The sequence below is a fragment of the Chinchilla lanigera genome, unplaced genomic scaffold (assembly GCF_000276665.1).
Source record: "Chinchilla lanigera isolate Chin_1 unplaced genomic scaffold, ChiLan1.0 scaffold00008, whole genome shotgun sequence".
Classification (NCBI taxonomy): domain Eukaryota; kingdom Metazoa; phylum Chordata; class Mammalia; order Rodentia; family Chinchillidae; genus Chinchilla; species Chinchilla lanigera.
Genome location: NW_004955409.1, coordinates 5,598,936 through 5,617,150, shown reverse-complemented (window position 1 = coordinate 5,617,150; position 18,215 = coordinate 5,598,936). Strand labels below are relative to the sequence as shown.

At 43.1% G+C, this 18,215-nt stretch overlaps 1 protein-coding gene across 4 annotated transcripts in view; it reads left to right on the top strand.

The window, feature by feature from the left end:
* Slc12a1 (solute carrier family 12 (sodium/potassium/chloride transporter), member 1) overlaps window positions 1–18,215 on the top strand; it is an 82,977-nt gene that overhangs the window by 62,859 nt on the left and 1,903 nt on the right. For all 4 annotated transcript variants that reach the window (XM_005376700.2, XM_005376699.2, XM_005376702.2 and 1 more), the window contains exons 21-25: window positions 4,516–4,659; window positions 7,899–8,030; window positions 8,283–8,394; window positions 10,205–10,291; window positions 15,781–15,916. In XM_005376700.2, coding sequence (XP_005376757.1) covers window positions 4,516–4,659; window positions 7,899–8,030; window positions 8,283–8,394; window positions 10,205–10,291; window positions 15,781–15,916 — 611 coding nt within the window. The remainder of the gene's footprint in view (window positions 1–4,515; window positions 4,660–7,898; window positions 8,031–8,282; window positions 8,395–10,204; window positions 10,292–15,780; window positions 15,917–18,215) is intronic.

Below are 18,215 nucleotides of genomic sequence, written 5' to 3'. Positions count from 1 at the left end.
TGACAGAAATTAACTTTATGCTGCAGTTCCATGCATTATTTTGACGTTTATGTAATTTATGACACAAACCTCATATTAGATTTTGAATTGGAAGAAACAAGCTTGCATTTCATTATATTATACTGTAATATAGAGCTTAATAAGAGCCTGATAAATCTTAGGTATTGCATTATACTATGTTAATGATTATCATCATAGCTTTTCCAACACAGCACCATAGTGTCATCACAGATTATAATTTAAAGGAAATATTAGCAATTCAGAGTGCCCGTGCACTGTAGTTAATAAAGCAGTGAATCGAAATCAGCTTTATAGGTAATTTACCAGCTAATGGCGATTATTTCTATACTGTGTCACCAGCTTATATGAGGAGAATAACTTTTTGTCTAAATAAGATCGATGCTCATAACATTTTAACTTAGGTACTGCAGCAACTCAGCCAGTACTGATGACTGATAGTGTCTCTTAATAAGTTAATTTATTGCCTGACGCTGCACACGCCTACACACACACACACACACACACACACACACACACACAAAATGCAGTATTTCATATTATGCACTTCCCAAGGGTATTTAGCAAGTTTGCCAACTACAAAAAGAGTGCAAATTGTACTGGTAGAAAATAAAGTGATGAAACGTGATTCGTAATATATTGTGGTCAAGCATGGCGTGTAAGTAGTGCACGATTTATGGCCATCTGAGAACACGGCAATACTGCCGTGTCTGATCGAGTGGCTTAGCAAAATAAAGACAGATGGCGGGGCAGTGAGTAATGACTTGATTGGAAGGCACCCGCTGCAGGATCGCTTCCTGCTTGCAATTCGGTGGGGCTTCACCTGGGGCTCGGCACATTGATCGAGACGAGCATTTATGGCTTTGAGTTGATTGAAAGAGAATCATAACTTAATAATTAATAAAGAAAAAGGATGCCGTACAGTGGGGAGGCTGTGATTCCCCAGTGGGTTTCTCTGCTCTCCCCTCTGCTACCAGATAATTGACTGCACTCTGTCCTTCAGATTCAAAGCAGATGGTGATGTGTAGGTCGCTGCCTGTGTCTAAAAGACACCATCTTTAAAGAAAGATAAGATTGATGATAGAACAGTTGAGACCATTCTGACAGCTAAATTGAATTTCAAAATATAGTCACTCCAATTGGTTAACATACGTTCAATTGATAAAGGGCTTCACAATGTGGTACGTACCATTTGGAGTTTTGGTGTCTGCTTGGAAAAGTGGCTCAGGACTCTGTTGTCTCGGGGAGAACTGTTTGGGATAGGTCTGAGGAAACCAGCCATAATCCCACTCTCAACTGAGACAGCCTAGAGCTCTGCACTTTCTCTCCCACCATATGACCTCAGGGATTCTCTGAAAATCTTGAAAAGGGAAGGCAGACAGTGGGCACATCTCCGAGGAGGGAGAGACGCAGAAGTTTTGTGTCACTAGCTGTGTGGCCTTGGAATAATTAGTTGAATGTTCTGAGCCCAAGTTTCCTTTTCAGCGAAGTGAGGATACTGACCCCGGCTCAGCCTGTACCCCAGGGCCGGTATCAAATTAGACACTGTGTGGAGAGGGTTCTTCAGTCCCTGGCACTGAAAGTCTCACGTGACGGTGGTGTTGATGGTGGTGGTACTGACGGGATGAATCATCTTTGTCAGCTTAGTGAAAATCAATCTCCATCTATCCATTCACACTTCCTTGGCTTGCTCCCCGGTGTGACTAATGGTATGCTTTTGCAAGTCCTCTGGCCAATATTGCTGTCGAAAGAAACGTTTTGACAGTCTCCTGATTTCCAGTGCAAACAGAGGCAGGCAGCACACTAGACGACAATGCAGAAAGAAGGCCACCAGAACAGCACTTCTGGCAGCACTGGGGTATAAGGGGGTCATGTGCTAAGGAGGCCTTCCATCACCTACAAAGTGAATAATTAAGAATTAACTCTAATAAGAAACTGCAAGATCACTGGGCAAGTGAGAATCTCACCACTGTGTGGGATTGAAAAACCTAAGATAGCAAAAAAAGAAAAGAGCCAATTTTAGCCCTTAGACTAGACTGTCCACCTCTGCCGCCATGGTCTTTGAGGGAATAGCTGAGTCGGAAGCATTCTAGCAGCGCTGGGCTTTGTCTCGCGGGCAAGGCTTTTGCAGCCCGCTCTGTCGCGGACGGGCTGCGCACTTACCTTCCAGCAAGCTGCTGGCGCGGCTCCCAGTCTGCCCAGCCAGCTGACGGGCTTACAAAGGAGGATTTATCTTTGCTCCGTCTTTGTCCAAACTACAGGACAAAGAACATGGCAATTAGCGGCTGATCACAGGCTAAGCTGGGGCCTGCCAGAAAAATGAACAGAAGAGCCTCCTCCTCCAGGACAGCCCCCCAACCCCGGGAGCTCACAAATAAGTACTTCACCAGGTCGGCAAAGAGGCCACCCCCCAGCTGGCCTCCCACACCCCAAGAGGCTGGATTGCAGTTAGGAAGCTATCGCCAGAGCCGAGACCATGAGGTCTGGCTGCCGCCTGGGGCAGCCTCCTTACTGTACCCACATCTTTACAGCCTACCCATTAGGATGGCATCTTCTGGGGCTGTCGTGCGGGCGATTCTCTTGGCATTGCACTCGGTGCCTACAAATCCGTCCAGTGATGAGGAGTTGGAGGTTAAGAGAACAGCTGTGCAATAGTAGTCACTGACCACAGGGGGTCTTCGTGGTCAGAAGCACCCAGGATTTGGAGTCAAGCAGATATTGTTGCCTTTGAACCCTGTAATTTCATGAGGTGCTATCAGACAGTTTACTTAACTTTTAAGTCTCATTTCTTCGCCTATAAAATGAAGACAATCATAACAAGGATCTCAGAGTTGTTTGGGAAGGAATAAAACCCAGCACCTTCCCCGACACCCAAGAGCATGCAGTAAATAATAACTGGGAAACTCCGGGGGTTTCTCTGAATGCTCGGTTTGCATGTACAGGCCCACCTCCACAAGTTATGTAAACATACCGCCTATAGAATATAGCCCTTGGTTTGTTCTTTACAGAGCTCCAAAACACTATGTGAAAAACTGTTGTTGATTCTTCTTGCAAAGCTGGTACGGTGGGGAAGTGTTACAATTTTCCATTTCGCAGATAGGAAATCTGAGGCATAGCAAAACGCCACGACTTGCCTAACGTCACTTAAGATAGGGGTGGAACAACGTGACCCTGGGTCACGACCCTCAGGGCAGTGTGGCTCGCCTCCCCCTTTCAGTGTCAGAGGGAAGCAACTCCTGTCTGGGCTTGAATAGCAACCGTCTGATTTCTCTGATTTTCTATAGCTGCTGATCTTGAGAACCTTTGAAGCTTTGGGGAAATCACATGGGTGATTTGACCTTAAATCTCATGCCACCGGCAAAAGATTAATTGCTAAAACCTGGACAGGGGCCAGATGATTCTGTGGAGCAGAATAACAGCACCGTCCAGGGATGGGCCTGTCCTGACAGATTTAGTTAGTACATAATTGATAAATCTAGAGTGTGTATAGCCTTGCTGCACAGACAGATAAGGCAGTGGGCTCCGGGGTTGGGGTTGGCATTTACAGCAGCCCGGCCGGTGTCCTGTCACACCGCAGCTGGGCTTTCTGCTAGCCCAGGGTAAGCCAAAGACTCCTCGGCTGGGCACTGTCATGGGACTGCTTTAAAAATCCAGTCTGCCCTGACCCAGGACAGGGTGAGGTCGAAGAGTGATGTGAAATGTTACGTACCAGCTAGGAATTTTTTGTTACAATTAGAATCCAAAAAGGATAAAAAGGCTCCAGACGCGACATCAAAGTTCGGGCAATGGGCCTGCACCGGGGCCGGAAGTTTTGCACAGCCTGGCTCTGATTTCAGACCCCGGTGTCCTAAGAGCCTCATTAGCAGTTCTAACCTGCCAGGCGCCTGGAATGTCAGTTTTTAATCTTCAGCTCCACACAGTATTTTCCCAGACAGAAACTATGGTGTGGGGTATTTGTCACTGTAATCTGTACGCAGAGCTCAGAGAAGTTACAAGATGTGGTTACCTTTGCCTCATTCCTGCTCTCTAGTTGTACATCTCAAGTCAGGAGGGACTGCTGTGCGCCTGACCTAAACTTGGTGTGTTTTTGCAGTTTTGTCACTTCCAGTGGTAAAACACCCGACCCAGTGACTCGGGTCTGTACACCAGTGACTTCCAGTGTACGAGGCGGCTCGGGTTGTTTGCTTGTTTGTTTGAGACCAAAGAGAACACGGAAGGCCTTATGCAGCCTCTGTTGCCCTCACAGATCCAAGCCCAGTGATCTGTTATAACTGCGTGTGTACAGCTACTGTTTCGGAGCCCATTGTTATTATTTTCTGATTCCAATTCACTAAAATGTATTACTTAAAAAAAAATCATTCAGGAAGAAAATCACATTGTGCATCGATAACCATTTTATTGCATCGGCACCGCCGTAAACACTAAAATCGTTTATAGCCTGTCCCCGGAACCGGGGGCCCACCCGGCCAAGTAGCTGACTTTGTCTGCTTCCGCCAGATGAACTGGAGAAGCTGGAGCAGGAGAGGCTGGCGCTGGAAGCCACCATCAAGGACAGCGAGTGTGAGGAAGGAGGCGGGGGCATCCGAGGCTTGTTTAAAAAAGCCGGCAAGCTGAACATCACCAAGCCAGCTCCTAAAAAAGGTCAGTCCTCCTAACAGTTTCCAAGCGCGTAAATCTGAAGGTAAGCCACCGCATGAGCGCCTCTGAGAGGCCAGAGGTCAGCGTCCAAGACGTTGAGGGCCTGAGTGGAGGAAGGACCTGGAGGATTTCTTTCAAGAAAATGATACAGGTAAAAGGTGCAAGGCACTGTCACTGACCACCATCATTCAGTCTTTTGAACCATCTTACTGTAGAAAGTCATTTTAAAATCGTAACATCATGGAAAAATGAAAGGGCATAAAATAAAATAGTAATATTTTGTTTGGGAGTTATATGATCAAAAACGACAAGGAATGTTTAAATTTTTAAAAATGTATTACGGAAAAAAAAAATGTATTACGGTAAAAAACACATCCTCATCAATCTCCCTCAGTGTCCTCCCCGTACTTCCAACACGGTCATCCCATGGTTCTCACCACTGTCTGCAGCAGCTCTGGGGTCTTCTTTCCTGACTGTCTTCAATTATGTTGCCCTGGCTGCCTCGATGTCCCGAATCCATTCAAAATGTTTCCCTGGCGTGGTCATTCTGACTTTGGGGACGAGCCAGAAGTCACACAGCGCCAGACCCGGTGAATGAGGTGGGTGAGGACACAGCAGGATGTTTTTCTGAGCCTGCCTTTCTTCTGGATGGGCGCTCGGCAGCAACGGTCACCATATTTTTGATTGTACCTCTTAAAGACACTCAGAAAGGAGGATGTCCGGAACTCCAGAAAGTGGCAGTAATGATGGGACGACTGTATTCACAGCAAAGGGGAGCATTTTGAGGGGGATTAATAGCAACGTGTCTTTTACTGTAAAAGTTTTTTAATTTAAGCATTCACCCTGTAGCCTGATCACCCCTTGCATGGTGCTTCAGCAGAGCGAGTGCCTTAACGTAGAAATGCATTAGCTGAAATGGGAAGGGGATAGGAATTTAAGAACCAATACTCAAACTGTTTTATCTACGCCCACCTTACCTTGCTCAGGACCTGAAATTGACTTGTGTAGAACGCTAACTTCAAAACAAACATGCAGTATTTATTACAAATGGACATTAATTATCTGTAGATTTTGGCTTCAGTAGTAAACTTATTTCTGAATATCTGAAACATATTCAGGGACAGAGGACTGAAGGATGGGAGAGCGTGTTATAAATTTTATAAACAAGCGATTCAAACGACTGATCGATTTTTGAAAATTGCCTTTTCAAAAAAAAAACTGCACGTTTTTAATGAGGTCCACAGCGACCTCTGCTGGTAGAAAATCAGGGCGTTCGTATGCATTTTTTTTTTTTTTTTTTTTTTTCAACGCCCAAATACCTGAAAATGACTGAAGTCGTGCGCTGGTATGAGACAGGGCAAGATTATTTCTCCGGGAGGGTCTCCGAGTGAAATAGGAGGATTAGGTTGAGACTTACAGGCTTCTGCTTTAGGTTGACAGTAGACAGCCCTTTAAAGAGGCCACTTCCTACCCTGTTAATGGTTAGGTTCTGTTTGCGTGTTCCATAGGCCAAGCGTGACATTTCCCCTGTCATAGAACATTTTAAATATTTACCGAGAATGATGAGCAGTGCAAGTATAATCCCACTTCGAATACTAGAGTTACTCTCAGGTTCCTGGAATACCCCGTGGGCTGTGGGAGAGCTTTCTACCTACTGCTCGCTTTTAAAAATAACACTTTCCACGAAAATAATGTGTTTGAACCTAAAGTTGGTGTTCTATCAGGACTTTCAGGTGCAAAAATTACAATAAAACTTTTTTAAGTGTCTTCCTTCCTTTCTTTCTGGTTATTTGGTTTAGTGTGGCAAAAGCTAATTATCCAGTAAAGATGTACTGTTTGGTGAGACAGTCTAGATAAGCAATGGAAAACGCAAAGTCGCGGCCTGCTTTCATCCTCTTTCTCACTGGGACAGGGGAGCGTGGATATCCTCTTGCGTGAAAGCAGGCCTTGTCACTTATCCCAGAAGCCTGTTTCTACATTGCCGTACTTGTTTTGGCAAAAATATACTCCTCTGAAGATCGACCCAGCTCCATGTTCAGAAAAGTAAAATCATGTCCCGCCCTGCTTTCCGTACCGGCAGTTCAAACAGAGCTCTGAAGGGCGCCCACTCGTTACTGCAGGCGTTAGGGGGCGACCGTGCTCCCGGTTCCGGATCTAGACCAAGGCGGAGCCTGCTCACAGTAGCTCCTCACCATCCTCTGCTTGGCATGTGAGGGAGGGCAGTTTGGCCCATTCTGAAAATAAATTTACTTCCTTGCTGGCTCAGCTCAAAAACAACATAGGATCATTGCTTCAGAGCTGACAGGCCCCAGACCTGCAAAGAAAGCAAGCCAGAGCAAACCGTCTTCAGAAGCTGCCAGCTCAGAGAGGCTGTGGGCTCGACACACAGCACCATGCCAGCCCTGCCTTTGAAATGAGAGATGAAGTCACAGCTTTCAAAGGCGAGGACATGACACGGGGTGGCGAGGAAACCCTTCCGACCAACAGGAACAAGGCTTCTGCTCAGCACTCGCTCGGTACCCAGATTCAAGTGGAAAGTTTATTTTTTAAAAATTGCTTTGTTTTACATGCACCCTTGATTCTAACTCAGGCAAGGGAATGCTTCCTTTTACGTCTCCTGGCTTTTTTCGCCTCAGTTACAAAGATTCAAATGCCTTTACCAAGTGGTTTTACCTTTGCTTCGCAGAACTTTTCCTTGAAAAGAAAGCAAAAGAATACTGACCCAGGCCAACTGTGGAACCCGTTTCAGATGCGCGTGGGTCCCAAGCAACTCACACCAAAACAGTGCTTCCATGAACGAACGCTCCCACAAAAGACTATTTCTGATCCTTTTGCTTTTCTCTAGAAAACCCTATCATCCACAGGTTCTGTTTCCAAGTAAATTTGAAAGTATTACTTAATTTGATTTATATCTGAGATTTAGGAAAGTTGGGCTCTCAAATTATTTATGCTTCAACACTAATTCCACTCTGAGACAGACTAGTAAGGATCAGAAAAGCTTTATGATGAAAATTATGATCACAGAACCAACACCAAAGTTTCTTTAATGAGAGAGGGGGATCTAAATTACTGTAGGACTCATCCTTTATCTCTGCTCATTGGAGAAAAGAGCTCTTTATCAATAGGGATAAAAAACATGAACTCGTGACCTCTCCTATGTTTTCATCGATAGGTTTATTGGAAAGTTACTTTGTTTCCAGACTTAAAGACAAAGTGATCGGAGGTTGTCTGTTCCATTTCAGAAAGCAGCATTAACACCATCCAGTCGATGCATGTGGGGGAGTTCAACCAGAAACTGGTGGAAGCCAGCACTCAGTTCAAAAAGAAACAAGGAAAAGGAACAATTGATGTCTGGTGGCTGTTTGATGATGGAGGTAAAAAAAAAAAAAAAAAAAACACCTTCCAGAATATTCCAGAATGCACAGTAGAGAGCAGAATTCCTGTTTTGATAAATTGAGCAAATTGCACAGGAAGGTATATGAAAACGGTACAAAACTTCTGTGTTCTCAAGGGTAGTAAATTATTTAAGAGCTATGAATGTAGGCATGCATAAGAGTATAAACTTTCCACTTTTCTTGCAATTAGAGATACTCATCCTTTCTCCTTGAATCTCCTCTTTGTTTCAGGGTTAACACTGCTTATCCCCTATATCTTGACTCTTAGAAAAAAGTGGAAAGACTGTAAATTACGGATCTACGTGGGAGGGAAGATCAACCGCATTGAAGAAGAAAAAATTGCGTAAGAAGTTTACATTTAGCGTGTTCGGTCATTTCAGATGTTGGTTGTTTGCATGTTGTGACTGTAAGAGCTTTGAGTGTCTTTAATACGCAGTAGATGTAAGGCACGAAGCCACGTCATGCACCTTGTGTTTACTTGGTTATCTGGCCAATAAATTATGTGCATGATTTTTTAAGTCACTGTCTGCCAGTCCCCTTATCCCCTGCCACAAATACTTTCCAAAAGGAATTTGGGATCTTGTGTAATGTTCATCATTGTTCTGACAGTAAGTGCGTCCAAGAGAGGAAGATCCTAGAAGAATTTGCATGTGAGTGTTTCTCCTGGGAGAACACAAACCCACTCGCTCGTGGCAGACAGTCTCAGCACAGCATGCAGGAAAGAGAACTAAACCCAAAGCCCATGTCTGTCACCAAGGAGCTGAGAGGCTCTGTGACAGCCACTGAACAGATCTGGGTCCCCCGCTTCTCGTGCATAGTTTGAAAAGTTTAAATGGGTGATGGTCCAGAACTCCCGTCACTAAAAGAAAAAGTCCCAGTTCGTATTTCTGTATATGTTGCACTAATTTGCTCAGACAGCAAGTCTACCGAAATGGCACAATTCAGGCCTCTGATGACTCTGGCCCATTGTCATCCTGAGCTCAGGCACATCCAAAAAATCAAAGAATAATGACAGGACTTGTATTCATTTGTTTTTCATATTTTCTTCTCACTCTTAAGAGGATGTCATTGTGATACTGCCCCCCACACACACTCCTATTAGTGAGTGTATAAATATATCCATATATTTATTTTCAATGAAAACAATATAATGTGCATACATTACTATTATATATATTTAGTTCTTCTGAAGAGAATCATGTTAAAATAGAAACCAACATGATATATGTACTAATGTATATTTCTTACAAACTCTAGTACCTTTCTGATAAAACTGATGAAATTTGAAGATGGTTTGAAGATGAGATGACAGCATGTCATCAATGTTAAAATTTTTCAAAAACTATACTCTTTGCCAGGCGTGGTGGCACATGCCTGTAATCCCAGCACTCGGGAGGCTGAGGCAGGAGGATCACCCTGAGGTTTCAGACCAGCTTGGGCTACCTAGTGAGTTCAAAGCCAGCCTGAACTACACAGAAAGACTATCTCCAGAAAAAAAAAAGTAAAACTTGTACTCTTTATGTAAAAGAACATCTTTATTCTTAGGAACTGCTCACCGAAATACTTAGGGATACAAGGGATCTGGTTTATATAAATTATTTTAAAATATCAGATGGATGGATAGATGTAGAGAATGACAAATAGAACAGAATATAAACAGTTGGTAAATTTGGGAGTTCTTTGCACTGTCTCTACAATATTTCTATAACTTTGAAATTATATCAAAATTCAGGGAAACGCTTCTAATGTACAAGCATGTAATACATGATAATTATTCACTTGTCAGTGCTTTATTGATTACTCTAAAAATTATCAACAAGGTAATAGTCAATAAGCATGAAGACTTGCTGTCTTTCACATAATAAGGGTGTGTGGACAGCTTTGCCTTCTCTTTCCCAAGAGACGGATGCCGAGCTGGATTTCCTCTTTCCAGTGTCTCTGAGAGCTTCTTTCTGGCTTCAGCCAACAGTGCAGTCCACACTGAACTTGTCCCACAAGCAGTGCAGTGCTGAAAATCTAAACCCAGAGGCCTCTGACCAAAAGCAAAGCAAGATAGAACTGCTTTTGATATCTTAAACTCACAAACAAAACCTTTGATTAAAAAGACTACTTAAATATGCAGTGATGAAGTGTTTTTTCTCTTATATTTTCAGCATGGCTTCTCTCCTGAGCAAATTTAGGATAAAATTTGCAGACATCCACATCATCGGTGACATCAACATTAAGCCCAACAAAGAGAGGTAGGAAGCGGTGAAGAAGAGATGCAGAGGGCGACGGGGCGTACTCGCTGTTGTTGACGATGGGGGCAAATAGTTCCTTGTCTCCTGCAGCAGCTCCCTAATACGACAGAAAAAGAAGGGCCTTCAAATAATCGTGACACAACCACCAAGCACATTTGAATGGGAAGCAGCATGTGGGGGAGGGGGCGGGGGGTACTGGGATGGAACCCAGGGTGCTCTAATCACTGAGCTACATCCCTAGGCCTTTTGTTTTGTTTTTAATTTTGAGACGCAGTCTCTTGATAAATTGCTAAATTGCCCGGATAGGGCTCAATGTGATCCTCCTGTCTCAGTTTCCCAGAATGTTGGGAGGAAGGGTGTGTTTTATGAAGATGAGCCCAGTAGAGAGAAATGTTGGAACGGATCAGTGAGCAATTTAGAACTGTCCCTCTGGTTCCCGGTTTCTATTACACTATTCTGACCTGAGCAGGCAAGGTGCTTCCTCACCTACGTCACTGGCGGGACACCCCCGCTGGGAAGCGCTGGTGGAGAAACTATAGAACGGCTGTGTCTTCATGCACCGGTCCTCCAGAGACACTCTGGCTTTTAGGCGTTCAGTGCGCCATGCTTATAGCCCAAGGACTGGAGGAGGCGGGTATAAAGCTACCTAAATCCTAGAAAATATATATATATATTTTTATATATTAAGCTACCTAAATCCTAGAAAATATATATACAATTTTTAAAAAATGACAAAAGTGAAATAATCATTTAAATATCTTCAAAACGTGGCATCATTTTAACCCTTAGTAACTAAATTCCTGGACTCTATTATTGTCTTAGCTCAGGCTGCTATGACAAAACACCATAGCCCAGGTGACATAAATAGCAGACATTAACTTCTCACGGTAAGGAGCTGGAAAATCCAAGGTCAGAGTGCGGGCTGAGTCCACTCCTGTTAAGGGCCTTTTTTGTTTACAAATGGCCACTTTCTCCCCACATCTTCACATGGTGAGGACAGGAAGAATTCTGGTCTTGCTCAGCTTGGACACGAACCCTTTCATGGGGACTCTACCCTCGAGATATCCAAACCTGGGCGCCTCCAAAAGGCCTGCCTCCAAACACAGCGCATTGCAAATGAGGCCTTCAAAATATGAGTGTTGGAAACACGAACATGAGGCCCAAAACAATATTTGAAAACAGTTTGTAAGTTAGATTTCCATCAGTGATCCCAAAGGTGCAAAAAAGATTTTCTGGAAATCACAGGCCATTCTACATTAAATTTAATATGCAAATTTACAATTTAACATTACAAAATGTTTTCCATTGTTTGCTGTCTAAAATCACATTTACTGCTGTATTCACATTAGTTTGTTCCTGTCTTCGTCTCTACCTGGTGGCCTGGTTTTCTCTAAGTCCTTGCTTCCATCTCCTTTCTTTCTAGCCTCTGTCCATCTGCGTGGTGACCACGCCACATGCACAGTCTTTCTGCATGTCCATTGCCAAGGGTGTGGAGGTATGACTTCCACCAGCCTCTTTCTTCTTTGCATACGTGTCATCGTGTGGACTCTTCATCTTGCTACCCTGCCCTTTGTCCCATGGTGTTCTCCTCTCAGGGAGCAAAGCTCTGAGTGCAGTAGGAAGAAATGAAGCGTTTTCACTTCTACGTTGCCATTTAAATTTGACTTCAGACACCATTTTAATCGACGTTTCTCACTCTGTAATGAAGAGAATTACTTCCCTCCTTTGGGAAACACATGCATTAGTTTTCAACATTTTAGAGATTTCTTCTCTGCTTTTTCAAGGTCATGCATGAGGAAGATACAGGTAATAAAACCCATCCTTACTGACATAAAAGGGCCCTTGCAGCAAACTTGTCCTGATTCAGGAAAGGTTGTCCGCTAGCAGGCGTGAGCTGGAGAGCCATCCTGCCTGCACTCCGCAGCCTTTCATACAGCGGATGCCATAGCAGTCTGCAAGACACGCACTTTATAGCTGCCCCAAAATACATGAGTAACCTACTTGAAAACACAGGACGATCGTTTGTGAATTCACACATGGCCTCTTCAGAGAACTCTTCTAAGCAGGGAAATGTAGCCCTGGCCCCCAGGCTAAGACTCAGAGAGCACACGGGCTCCACTTCTACCCCCATGTAGGGCAGCCCCTATCTGCCAGTAACGACCCTCTCCTGATCACTCTTCCTTCCTGGTCATCAGGTGACACCCAGTGTGGAAACAGATCCTTAAATGCCGTTAACCTGGCTTTTCTAAATTTTCTGACTATCCAAGAAATACCTGTAAGTAGGCATTTTGTCACAGTAATGGTATCTGTAAGCATGGGAGGGCAAGTGTGAAAGGGAGAACAGAAGGAAAGATAATTAGAATATAATTGAGCCAGGAGAAAGTAAAAAGTCCCTATGGTTACATTCCGTTTTTGTACCAACTAAATTAAAAGTCCATAGGCCAAAAAAAAAAAAAAAAAAAAACCCACCAACAACAATCTGTATATGGAAATCAAAGAGAAACTAGAAGAAATTAATGAGACAATTTTGTTTAAAGATACTAGCACAGCCACAAAATTTACTTTGGGAGAAGAAATCTTATGTGGACTGGGAAGAATCCTGCATGCAACTAAAAAATCTTTAAACTTTTTTACAAGAGAAAGGAAAGGGGAAGCAGGGCAGGGGATAATTCAAACACATTTGAATTTTCATTTAAATGGAACAGCCTATGCTACCTGGCACACAGTCAATTAAAAAGTACTTCTAAGAGAAATCAGAGTTAATGAGCATCAAAATGGATTATCTGGAGCTACCTCAGGTTCTCCTGGCTTGGAGAATGGGAAACGCCTGACTCAGGGATGAGCTGAGGATGAAGAAATAAAAGTGAATGTAAGCCAGGCGGGTTCAAGGAAGAGGAATGGACAGATCTAGCCTCGTTATAGCCTCTTGTGCCGCTGAGCACTTAACTGCAAGTAAAAGGAAACCTCATTGTGATTTAGATGACAGAAATGATTGCCATGCATAACTCAACAATCAGCCAGGCGGGCGTGGTGGCCACGCCTATCATCTCAGCACTTGGAAGGCTGAGGCAGGAGGATTGCAGTGAGTTCCAGGCCAGCCTGGGCTACATAGTCTGTTCAAGGCTAGCATGAAATATATAGCGAGACCCTGTCTCAAAATACCAAGAATAAATAAATAAATATATGAAACAACACAAGTTGGGTTTGGTTTGAGGCTGAGTTGCTCTGGAAGGTAAATTTTATAACCCAGGACTAACTCACGGTCAGTCTCCGCGTTCCACCTTCCATTGGGAAATCATCAGTCCAAGCTGACGTAGCTTATGGGACCTCGGTGAGTGCCAATAGCAACCAGGACAGCAGGCTCGTTCGGGTGTGTTCAGCAGGAGGGAGAGGCTGTCTCTGCCCCAGCCTCTGAGGTCAGGTCCCGGGCTCCACTCAGGGAGCACTGACCTGAGCCACCGAGCTGTTCTTGTCGGTGAGCTCAACACTGCATGCCTGTGGGTGCAAGCCTGCCTGAGTGATGTGCTTGCTCCAGCTACTGCTGTGACAGAGAAGGCGCAGAACTGAGCCGTCGGTGTCAGGGAGGGTCATTCCCACCCAAACCGCACATGGAAAACCTCCTGTGGATGCTAAGGAGACAACCAGTCGCCTCCACCCTACTTTCTGTTTCTGAGGAAACTACTTTTGCACGGCAGGATGTAGACTGAGGTACAAAGAAACTCTCACATTGATCAATGGAGGTATACACAGAGCTTAAGCAGAGAAACTTTCCATTGCCAACCCCAAACCTGCGGCTGTTGGGTGAAGGGAATGTTTGCTTTTTCTCCAAGCACCACATGCTCTTCAGAGCCCTGTCATGGGATCCTGACTCTGACTCATGCAGCTCTAGATGGCTATCATCAGTCCCCTTCCGTGGGGCTGGTTATCCAGGCCAAGGTCAACAGTTCGAGAGCTGGGATCAGAGCCCAGGTCCTGGGGCCTGCACCTTGCCCCTTAACGTGCCACTGCGGAAGCCCTCGAAAGGGACGACACTGTTGGAAGTAATAGCAAATAAAAGTATTGTGTGGTTGAAAGAATAATAGGGCACATCAGTCTTATTCCCTCGCTGTCTTTTTCTACCTTTCTAAATAAGTCAATACAATAGAAATCTACTGCATTAAGTACCTCTTCAGCCTCTCAGCAAAGGCTTCCTGGCAGGGACAATTTTCCTCCTTTGTAATCTCTGCACTTTCATCTGCAAATCCTAAATCAGGCCAACTGATGAGATAATTAAACTCATCACTTCATATTTTAATTTCTTAACCTAACAGCATATGGCTTCTAATTATCATTCCTTTTTAAGTTCCTAAATTATAAGTAAGCTACATTACATGAAACCCAAGAAAACTATTCATACTTGAGAGCATCTTACAGCAGAATGCTGAAGACAACTCCTCCCATAAATCATAAGCTTTACTTTCTGCTATTGTTTTCAAAATAAATCTGGTGAAATTCTTTTTTCTTTGCTTTTCTTGGTTTTTTTGGTTTTTTTTTTTGGTTTTTTTTTTTTGTCTTTTTGAGACAGGGTCTTGCTGTGCAGTTCAGGCTCGCCTTGAGCTCACTTTGTAGCCCAGGCTGGTCTCTAACTCACAACGATCCTCCTGCTTTATCCTCTCGAGTGCTGGCATTATAGATGTGCACCACCACGCCCGGCTGAGATTCCTATGTAAGAGGAGAATGATATTTCTCTCCCTACACCTTTTCAACTATTCTGTAGTTTTTAGATACTTTTTATTTCTCTCCTCAGTGATTTAAGTGCTCTAAAATGGACTCAGACATTAAGCATTAAAACACTATTGATCTTTGTTCTTTCCTTTACCACGCACCTGAATAATACTCACTTGAAAAGGTCAGACAGCAGCACCAAACACCAGGACAAGGGTAGCATTTTCCAACATCCAAGTTGTTCTAGAACCACTGAACTCGTGAGCATCCTTGCAATGCTCCCTCTCCTTGCCCCTGGCCTGCTGGCACAAGCAAGCGAGCAGGAGCTTCCAAGTGGACTAAGGTTGCCGGCGACCCTAGCCACATCCCGACAGACCCAAGCCATCTCCCACACTGGTTGATGACTGTTTCCCATCCACTCTTCACAACAAGAAATGGAAAGAAACTCATTTATGAGCTACATTACAACTTTGCCTTTGACTTCATTATGCAGAAAATGTATTTGCAGAACAATTATTATCTCTGTATTTGTGCCCTGATACCAAAGATCTAATACCTAGTAGGCTAAGAAAGCTCTGAATACGTTAAGTGCTTTCCATGGGTAGGGAGTGAGTATTATAACCACGGTCTTACTCACAGTAGGTTCCCTGCAAAGCTAATTCTTAAAAGATTTGCATGACATTCAACTCGATTCCACAGCCAGCAGAGCCAGTCATACCTGGAGTATCTGTGAAATAATGAGTTAGTTTCCCACAGTGAGGCCTCCTTTACAATTCCAATTTCAGCTGGAAAGTCTTTGAAGAGATGATTGAACCATATCGTCTCCATGAAAGCTGCAAAGATTTAACAACTGCTGAGAAATTAAAAAGAGAAACTCCGTGGAAAATTACAGATGCAGAGCTGGAAACAGTTAAAGAAAAGGTAAGACTTGTCTTCCTTCATTTTTACTTTGCTATCTAGTAGCCAAAAAAGGAAACAGTAGTTTTATTCAAAGATCAAAAAGTAATGTATCTATTATTGAATTGCATTATTCAAGATCCACAGCCTGCATTTTCCTTGAGCTTCTTGGTCATATTTCTAGATATGAAGACTTAGAAAGCTATGGTTTTTGTTTTTTGTTTTTTGTTTTTTTTTTCCCACAAAGCAAATTATCTTTTTTTTCTTTTTTTTTCTTTTTGGTTTTTCTCTGGTACCAGGAATCGAACTCATGACCTTGCACTTGCCAGGCAGGCGCTGTGCCGCTGAGCTAAATCCCCAGGCCTGCAAATTATCTTTTTTTTTTTTTTTTTGGTTTTTTCTCTGGTACCAGGAACCGAACTCATGACCTTGCGCTTGCTAGGCAGGCGCTTTGCCGCTGAGCTAAATCCCCAGCCCCTAAATTATCTTTTAAACGTTAAAAAAAAAACAACACTGGTTATTGGTACACATGGTAAAGACTCCTTTCAAACTTTATTTTTATTAATCTAAAATAATTTAAGTCAATACACTGCAGTGAGACTAACATAGATGACCTACAATTTCATGTAACAACAAGAATTTAAACCTATGAAGATAGGTGTGAGACAGACAGAAGTAACTAAGAAAATTTAAGATCTGTTTGGAACAGTGATATAAAAGTCGGATCCATCTCACATGTAAGAGATGCAAAATGGTGAGCTTCCCAGGGAACCCGCCAGGAGTGACATCTTTGACTGTGAAAGAATTTGTTGATAACACAGATGGTGCAGACAGAGGACAGGCACTCAGAATGAGGAAGATGAACTGACATCTAAAGTGAACATTAAAGGAAGGGAACCACAAGAACTTCTAACCTACAGAATCTAAACAAACTACCATGGGAGCTGATCTGGGAAAATTAGAGGAAGAAACGTAAAAGCTTTTTCAGATTTAGTGAAAAAAAATAACTGCTAGAATCATGGACTCTGTGTGTAATAAACAGCACAGTTCCAACAAAGACATATTAAGTAAATAAGCAAATCATATGTGGGAGCCTTGGTTTCAGAACCAGTGAAATGTAAATAAATACTACTATCCTCACTGCAAAATCATTTTCTTTTTCGAATATACATTGTTGGGATGATTGTGATACCTAATAGTTATAATCATCTTGGGAGATGAGGACATCTTGCATCTTAATTACTAAATATTACATCTTATTTATTTTTGCTTCCTTCCCCTGGCCCCGCTGTCCTTCCCTCACTCCCATCCGAGTTCCCTTGCCATCTCCACAAAGTCTCCCTTCCTGTTTCCTATCATCTGTTTTACTTTGCTCCTTAAGTTACACTTCAGGTTTCTCCCATAAGAAGGAACCACACAATATTTAACCTGTTTCTTTCACTTAGCATTATGGTCTCAAGATGCATCTATTTGCCTACAAATTGCTCAAATTTATTTTTCTTGTTTTTTGTTTGCTTTGTTTGAGACACTGTCTCCCTATGTAGTTCAGGCTGACCTTGAAATCACTGCGTAACCCTAGCTGGCCTTGAGCTCATGGCAATCCTCCTGCCTCAGCCTCTTGAGCCGGGATTATAGGCATGCACCACCACCCCTGGCATTCAAATTTATTTTTTTTTTATGGAGAGTGGGATTGATATATACGTATGAGTTGTGCTGCTAAAAACAAGCGTGTTTATGTACCACTATAATATCATGACTTTAACTCTTTCAGAAAGATGCCTAGCTGGGTCAAATGGAATTTCTAGTTTTAGTTTTTTGAGGAATCTCCATACTAATTTCCATAGTGATTGTATTAGTTTAGATTCCCACCAACAATGTAGAAAATGGTTTTCCAAGTCAGTTTATTGGAGTTTTTTTTTTTTAGCTGAAATCAGTCCTCTGTACTGACAAAATATTCAGGGACCTGAAAGGAAAAATAGAGTAGGATATGATCTATCTTCCCAGAGAATCAAGTTAGTATCAAGAGTCTATCAGTTTTCTTTAACCGAAAAGCTGTTCCCCTCTTCATGTTGTGACCTGTGCAGTTTGCTTTCCCCCCTGAAAAGTTAATAAACCCACTGGGACACAATGCCCTTCTGGTTTTATTTTTTACATTTCTAACATTTCTCGGGAACTCTGAAAACATTTCTTAAACGACATCGTAACTATTTTTTAACAACCACTTTTCAAATAAGGTTTTCCGCTTGTGCAGAATTTGAGCTTAAAAGACAGAGCGTCACTCATAATTCTGCTAGAGCTGCACTGATCAGTGTGGATGTTGTCC